At 46.0% G+C, this 7,960-nt stretch overlaps 2 protein-coding genes across 2 annotated transcripts in view; one reads left to right on the top strand and one right to left on the bottom strand.

The window, feature by feature from the left end:
* Positions 1 to 4,527, bottom strand: part of pdia6 (protein disulfide isomerase family A, member 6) — a 9,060-nt gene extending 4,533 nt beyond the window's left edge. Inside the window, exons 1-6 of the mRNA XM_084440213.1 lie at positions 4,439 to 4,527; positions 3,475 to 3,613; positions 3,074 to 3,131; positions 2,738 to 2,864; positions 2,459 to 2,565; positions 892 to 1,031 (exon numbers count right to left, since the gene is read on the bottom strand). Of these exons, the coding sequence (XP_084296339.1) occupies positions 892 to 1,031; positions 2,459 to 2,565; positions 2,738 to 2,864; positions 3,074 to 3,131; positions 3,475 to 3,613; positions 4,439 to 4,457 (590 nt within the window). The 5' untranslated portion in view covers positions 4,458 to 4,527. The remainder of the gene's footprint in view (positions 1 to 891; positions 1,032 to 2,458; positions 2,566 to 2,737; positions 2,865 to 3,073; positions 3,132 to 3,474; positions 3,614 to 4,438) is intronic.
* A 1,715-nt stretch (positions 4,528 to 6,242) lies between these two features.
* Positions 6,243 to 7,703, top strand: LOC311310638 (voltage-gated potassium channel regulatory subunit KCNF1-like; the record flags this gene model as incomplete). Its single annotated transcript, XM_084440148.1, has 1 exon — positions 6,243 to 7,703. One exon carries the CDS (start codon positions 6,243 to 6,245, stop codon positions 7,701 to 7,703), a length of 1,461 nt encoding a protein of 486 aa, XP_084296274.1.
* Positions 7,704 to 7,960: the final 257 nt, after the last annotated feature.

Raw genomic sequence — 7,960 nt, 5'->3', positions numbered from 1 at the left:
GTACATATCACACACAATACTCCCTCTTAAGCACCTACTGTATTTTAGATTGCTCTTCTTGCACTTTGCCTTCAGCACTAGAGAATGTTCTTAGTCACTTGTTTTAGAAAGGAGATGCACTTGTGAGTTCTGGTAAGTAGTAGTACATTGGCTTTTCCTACGTTAAATGCAATTATTGTTAGTCGCTTTGGATAAAAGCGTCTGTTAAATGACTGTCATGTAATGTAATGTTTTATTTACACCCAATTAAGGTGTAAATAAACGACATATTCAAGAGCTAAGAGACATATATTGCCGTGTGTGTGTGTGGGGGGGGTTAAGGCATGTTACTGCTTATGCTTGCTTCATCATTAAAGATTAAATATGGCCCTTGCTTGCTTTTAAATAAAGTGCATTGCTTTTGTCCATGTCTGTGCAATATTCTAGCAGTCAGGACAGGAATGTTGCGTCTGTCCCGGCTACCATCTCCTGCCCTTGACTACGGTGCTGAGGCCGGTATGAAGGACTCCTTGTTTTGTCTTGTGGATGAAACAAAACAAGATAAGCACGATCCAAGGTTTCATGTCTAATTATATGCATCTTACTGGCACTGAGAAACCTTATTATCACTGCCATCCTTCTCTCTCTCTGTGCGCGTAGAATGAATATTACAAATACCGATGGTCTGCTCAAGTTCTCCTTACTGACTATTAAAGACGGTTGGAATCATTTCTCCAGTGATCTCAAGATTGGGTTATTCATTTTTTTCGACATTGTGGTGTGATGTGTGTGTGAGAGATCTGTGTGTGTGTGTGTGTGTGTGTGTGTGTGTGTGTGTGTGTGTGTGTGTGTGTGTGTGTGAGAGAGATCCATGTGTTCGTGAGGAGACTAGAAGGCCATATGCAGACTCACCTCTTGCAGTGACCACACCACGGAGCGAAGAACTCCACCAGCCACACATCGCTGCTGTCCAGCACCAGCTTGCCGAAGTTATCATCGGTCAGCTCCACCACATCCTTGGTACTGCCTCCACCACCACCACCACCACCGCTCTGAAACCAAACGAGGAACACACATTAGGGCTACTGTAGGTATGAAGCCTCACCTTCAAACATCAATGATAGACTAAAGCTGTACAGCTGAAACCCTGTTTTAGGACCCGATTGTTCTGGTAAAATATGTCTTGCTGGTGCTCTGCTCTAAAATTATTACATTTATATCCTAAATTTTCTTTACATGATTTCCCTCAAGAGTTGACAGTCGGTTTAATGTAACAATCTAAAATATGTGTTAAAGTCATGCTAGTCTGACATTTCAGACTTTAATTGAGGTTCTGCTGCTATTCACTCTGCTGTAGCTTCCTGTCTGCTGCTATTCACTCTGCTGTAGCTTCCTGTCTGCTACTATTCACTCTGCTGTAGCTTCCTGTCTGCTGCTATTCACTCTGCTGTAGCTTCCTGTCTGCTGCTATTCACTCTGCTGTAGCTTCCTGTCTGCTACTATTCACTCTGCTGTAGCTTCCTGTCTGCTGCTATTCACTCTGCTGTAGCTTCCTGTCTGCTGTGTTCACTCTGCTGTAGCTTCCTGTCTGCTACTATTCACTCTGCTGTAGCTTCCTGTCTGCTGTGTTCACTCTGCTGTAGCTTCCTGTCTGCTGCTATTCACTCTGCTGTAGCTTCCCGTCTGCTGCTATTCACTCTGCTGTAGCTTCCTGTCTGCTGCTATTCACTCTGCTATAGCTTCCTGTCTGCTGCTATTCACTCTGGCTGCGTTCCGAATCGCCTACTACCCTACTATATAGTATGCCAAAACAGAATGTTGTATGTCCCAATACATAGTATGCCACATGCAGCATGGCAAAAATACCAGGATGACCTACTACATCCGGTGGTATTTTGCAGTATGCAAGCCAGCAGGCTTTTCTGGCTATTCTGACCCACAATCCTGTGCGCAGCGGAAATGTGCGTCACATGTGCGAGTTGTGACAGCTCTAGACGAATGTCGCGTTATGGACAGCGACGGATGTGGGCTAATTTCAAGGCGCAATGTTATGACAAGGTAGTATGTCCCAATTGGATGCCTACTGCTTGCAAAGTACGTACTTTCTAAGGGCAGCTGTAGTAGGTACTGGTAGTAAGTAGTAGAAGTATGCGATTCGGAACGCAGCCTCTGCTGTAGCTTCTTGTGTGTTCACTCTGCTGTAGCTTCCTGTCTGCTGCTATTCACTCTGCTGTAGCTTCCTGTCTGCTACTATTCACTCTGCTGTAGCTTCCTGTCTGCTACTATTCACTCTGCTGTAGCTTCCTGTCTGCTGTGTTCACTCTGCTGTAGCTTCCTGTCTGCTGCTATTCACTCTGCTGTAGCTTCCTGTCTGCTGCTATTCACTCTGCTGTAGCTTCCTGTCTGCTGCTATTCACTCTGCTATAGCTTCCTGTCTGCTGTGTTCACTCTGCTGTAGCTTCCTGTCTGCTGTAGCTACCTGTTTGCTGTGGTCGGAGCCTCCAGACCTGCCACTCATCCGGTCCTTCACCAGCGAGCGGAGAGCTGCCAGGGCCCCATCCACAATGTTCTGCCCGCTGCGCCCACCTGTTCAGGGAGACACAAGAAAGAATGTCTGATAGGTTCGGTGGAATGCCTCATGGGACTATGTTCAACTAAAGCTAGACATTAGCGCAGCCAGCCCGATAGGATACGATCAATACTCAACAGTTACAATACACGGCAAAGTCAGTTTGAAGGGAAAAAGGGCTTGAGGTACCTTGGTAATCGTCCGGCTTGTTTTTATTGGCTCCGAAGATCTTGATGGTGGGGAAGCCTCGGACACCGTACTGGCCACCGAGGGACTTGTGCTGGTCTGCGTCTACGGCACCCACCTTCACAATGCCCTGAAGATGAGAAAAGCAGAGACATAGGTTACCAATAATGTCCTCACTATTGCCACTGCAGCTAAAACTTAAAAATAGCACTCATTCGTCACTAGGATACTATGGGGCAAGAAAAAGTAGTTCTGTAAACTCTGTGATCTAATAAAGTAGATCCGGCAAAGTTTACAGTGTTGTAAAGCTGCAAAAAGCAATCTTGGCCGATGGTTTACCTTCAAGGCAGTGGCTGCTTTCTTCCACTCAGGAGTCAGGCTCTGACAGTGACCACACCTGTGGAAGCAAACAGATTAACATTCAGTTGGGGCCACAAGGGGGAATCCGACCTGAAAGACACAAATACTGATTCTGTATAGATTTGCATTGTCTTAAATAGTCAACTGCTCTGGTCTTGTACGGTGAGACTCAATACCGAGTCACGCATGCTCATACACCGATTTCCATCTCAAATGTATGAGACTTGGCCTATTTAAAGTTAAAACAAGAGCATGTGTTACAGATGCGTCTCGATCAAAGAATATAGTGTTGTTGTTTTTTTTCTGATGCTTAAAGCAATGCAGTTTAAACCTTGAAAAAGTGGTCTTATTGTGGCCACTGCTGTTTGATCACTACTCACCAGGGAGCGTAGAACTCCACGAGCCACAGGCTGTCACTCTGGATGACCTGATTGAAATTGGAGGGGTTGAGTTCGACCACATCATCCCCAGGGGAGTAGAAGCCCTGAGCCGTCAGGACCAGGGAACACCCCAACACACCTAGTAGGAGAGGCAAGGTATGATTGACACCGATGAGGCAAGGCAAGTTTATTTATATAGCACATTTCAGCCACAGGGCAATTCAAGGTGCTTTACATGAGACATTAAAAGCATTAAAACAAAAAGCAAGACATTATAGACATTTAAAACAAAAGGCAGGACAAATATTAAAAGCATTAAAACAAAAAGCAAGTCATTATAGACATTTAAACAAAAAGCAGGACAAATAGAATACAGGAATAAAAGTTACAGTGCAGTATACTGATAAACACAGCTCCTCTTTGAAAGCAGTGGCAAAAAGAGAAGTCTTCAGGCTTGTTTTAAAAGAACCAAGAGTTGCAGCAGACCTGCAGGTTTGAGAGTCCAACATCTTGAACTGTCGATAGCATAGCTCACTTGACTGATGGTTCAACATGTCTATGCATATCCAGGTGTCTAGCTACAGCAGACAAGCAAGGGGTCATAGTCACGTTAGCTAGCTCAAAAATAAGAGCTGTTTTATTGGTCTAGTAAGCCTGGCTAACATTAGCCGTAGCTAGTTGTGCTGACACATTTTCGTTCATATTATTTCTATAAATATTGGGTTTGCTTGCTAGCCAAACCCATTTAGGCTTAGCTACTAGCTATCACTACCACTAACAGGTAAGTTACAAGATATCTGGCATAATGTAGCACTAAAGTTGACGTTAACTAACGTTAGCTAACGTAGGCTAACGTTTTAAATGGTAGATGCCGTTAGCTAGCTAGCAAGCAAATAACTGGCTTTCCTAAAACAGTAGGGTATATACAGGTAGTTGTCTAAAGACATGTTTTTTGATAGCTTACCAAGTAAAAGCGGTTGCATGGCTTTGGATGTTCTCTGTGCACCTCTTCAGTTGCTTAACCAACAACACAGGGACCGGCGCAGAGCCACACGGACAAGTGGAGAGGGAAACCTTACCGTGGCCCAAGCTGATTGGCTGAGCTGCTCCTCGTCCAATCAGAGCTCGCCGTGTAATTTCAGAGCCGGCAGGAGGATGGCGTGTAAAACAAACAGAGGCAGAAGTCGGGACGTCAGTGTTTTCTCATGCAAAAACGCTGATTATGATTATGATGATCACGATAATGATGACGAGGATGTGGGAACGGATGTGGTCAATATTTCATCAGTGTAATGTGCGGCTGTAGGCCTACCCCATACCTCTGAAACTTCAACAGGGTAGGCTTTTGGATATTTCAGGAATGGTAGGCTATAGCCCAATGCCAAATAGCCTAACTTAAAACCCCTTTCTCTAAACACACACAGCACGCACGCACTCTATGACCCTGTTTAGACTGACCCTAGACTAGACCCTGTTTAGACTGACCCTAGACTAGACCCTGTTTAGACTGACCCTAGACTAGACCCTGTTTAAAATGCGTTTTGGATGATCAGATCACACGTGGACAGCGCTAAACACAAGTGCCTTTAGCAGTCATGCGTCCTGCGCTCTTTTTCAAGTCGCAACTGACTTGTCCTGTCAATCGAAACAGTTGGAATAGTCCTACTATGATCATTAGTTCTGCAAAAATGTTTGGTTGCTTTCATGCGCACTTTTTTTCCAATCTGCTCGAAGTCAAACTGATTATTGATTTGTTTACATGGAAACGTTGTGACACGCACACAGGCGGGAGTGAGTGAGTTACTATGGTTAATATATACGAACACAAGTGGTCAGCTGGACACATTTGGAGACGCATGATAGACACAGGTGTAAACGATGATGTGTCTCGCTGCCTACTTGTGTTCTGATCGTCCGAAACGCATTTTAAAACCAAGTCTAAACAAGGTCCTATGAGGTCGCCTCACGTCTCGAATAGCCTACTGCAATACAAACTCATCGCCGCTAGATGGAGACATGCAATAGGATGCCACCTTCTGCGCAATTACGCACAGATGCCCACACAGTTCCAACCTGGGCTGAATATCACAACCATAATACATGTATGTTTGTTTGTTAGTTATCTTACTTAATGAAGTTGCTGTTAGCAGTGGCTGGTGTTTCTGCACTTTACAGCAAAATAAACGTAGGGGATCATTCTTAAACTGGCGGGGTGCCTTCACCATGCAATGCAGTGACGGCATCCGGCTCTATATATTTTGGTCAGCCAACATATCTTCTCCACTCAAAGCCAATGTGATTGACTGTTGTCTATGTGGTGTTGCAATATAGGCTGCTCTCCAATGGGTTGCCATTCGTCCGTCTCCTGCTCTTTAGCATTAAGCGTGATTTATTAGTCCTCCTACGTCCTCCGCCTCCACTCGCCCTCTCCGCCCCTATTTCTTGCCTCAGCCTACTGTTCCCTAGACGCTGTAGCCTACACACACTTATGTCTCGCTTTCTGCAACAGTGCGCGCACTGCAGGCGAATCAAACTTGAATCAAGTGTGGACATTCTGTCAACGGACAGGTGCTGAAGAGCTGACACCCCCTTCAAGACAAACGTTTATTTATGAGGTGTTAGTCAAGATCGTGGTTATAATAATCTATTGTTTTCGCAAAAGAATTCTGAACACGTAGGCTATATTCTTTCTTTTGCGCGTGCAGTTTTCCCTTGGGGAATTTGGCTCATTTTAAACCACAGTATCTTGACTAGCCGAATTCCTCAATATGTGGGGAATGCCTAGGACTCGATACGCCGATTGCAATGGCTCAGAAGCCAGCGAGGAGACAGAAATTACTGTGAATATCGGTGGAGTGAAACAGGTGTTGTATGGAGACGTGCTGAACCGCTACCCTGAGACCCGATTGGCAGAACTGGTGAACGGCTCCATGGAGAGTACTACGGAGGACTTATCCTCGCTTTGCGACGATTACGACCCTGGGAAAGGGGAGTTTTATTTTGACAGGGACCCGGAAGCCTTTAAATGTATAATTGAGTTGTATTACTACGGTGAGATACACATGAAACGAGGCATCTGCCCAATTTGTTTCATGAAAGAGATGGAGTTCTGGAAAATCGATCCAGATTTCCTCGACGAATGCTGTACAAGCAACCTAAACGAGGCGGAGACTGAGCTCGCAGAGATAGCCGAGAAAGTAAAAACTATCCTGGTCGATCGAGAAGGAGACCCGTCAGCCAGAGGCTGGCAACGGTTTCAAATGTGTCTCTGGAAGCTGATGGAGAAACCGGAGTCTTCTATGCCAGCGCGCATCATCGCCATCGTCTCATTCCTCTTCATCCTCATCTCCTCCGTGGTGATGTGTGTGGGCACCATTCCTGACCTGCAGATGGAGGACGCCGACGGAAACCACGTCGAGCACCCGACTTTGGAGGGTATCGAGACTGTTTGCATCGGTTGGTTCACCATCGAGTACGTCTTGCGTCTGATATCCTCCCCGAATAAGGTGAAATTCGTTCTGTCTTTCATGAACATTATAGATTTCATGGCCATCATGCCTTTCTTTGTGGTGCTGACTTTGACCTCCCTGGGCACGGCGGTGATGGAGCTGGCCAACGTGCAACAGGCGGTGCAAGCCTTGCGCATCATGCGCATTGCGCGTATCTTCAAGCTTGCGCGCCACTCCGCCGGGCTGCAGACTCTGACTTCCGCCTTGAAGAGCAGTTTTAAAGAGCTGGGGCTGTTGCTCATGTACATGGGTGTGGGGGTGTTTCTGTTCTCGGCTCTGGGCTACACCATGGAGCAGAGCCATCCAGACACAATGTTCACCAGCATCCCGCAGTCCTTCTGGTGGGCAGTTATTACCATGACAACAGTGGGTTATGGAGACATCTATCCCAAGACCACCCTTGGTCGGTGTAACGCGGCCGTGAGCTTTCTGTGTGGGGTGATTGCCATCGCGCTGCCCATACACCCCATCATCAATAACTTTGTCATATTCTACAATAAGCAGAGGGTGTTGGAGACCGCCGCCAAACACGAAATCGAGTTAATGGCCTTGCGCTCCAGTGAGGGCGCAGAGAAGACCGCGTGTCCGAGGTCGGTCGGTTCTGCAGGGATGTGGGACAATGTGCGCTCCTCTCACTTCCACCTGCTGAGGGACCAGACCAAGAGCGCCGGGGCGCACACGCCCAGCTTGGATGCGAGCTTCGACAGTTCATACAGTTGAGTCCCTCTTTATCACAACTCAACTTAATTGTCCGTTTTGATAGAATCCATTGCGAGTGTAATGTTGTCTCCATCCGTGTATGCACCATCAACCTAAACAAATTCCTAGTATGCGCAAACCTACCATGGCAAATCAACTGATTGTGATTGACTCTGAAGATTGCTTAAAATTGAGACATCTTGTAATTTCAAAATATTACAACATTATTAATCATAAGTCCAATGTAGCCTAACATTTCCAGAAATATCAATACTAAC

This window comes from Borostomias antarcticus (assembly GCF_949987555.1).
Source record: "Borostomias antarcticus genome assembly, chromosome: 6".
NCBI lineage: Eukaryota > Metazoa > Chordata > Actinopteri > Stomiiformes > Stomiidae > Borostomias > Borostomias antarcticus.
Note: the sequence above shows the minus strand (reverse complement) of the source record. Positions and strands in the feature narration are given on the sequence as shown.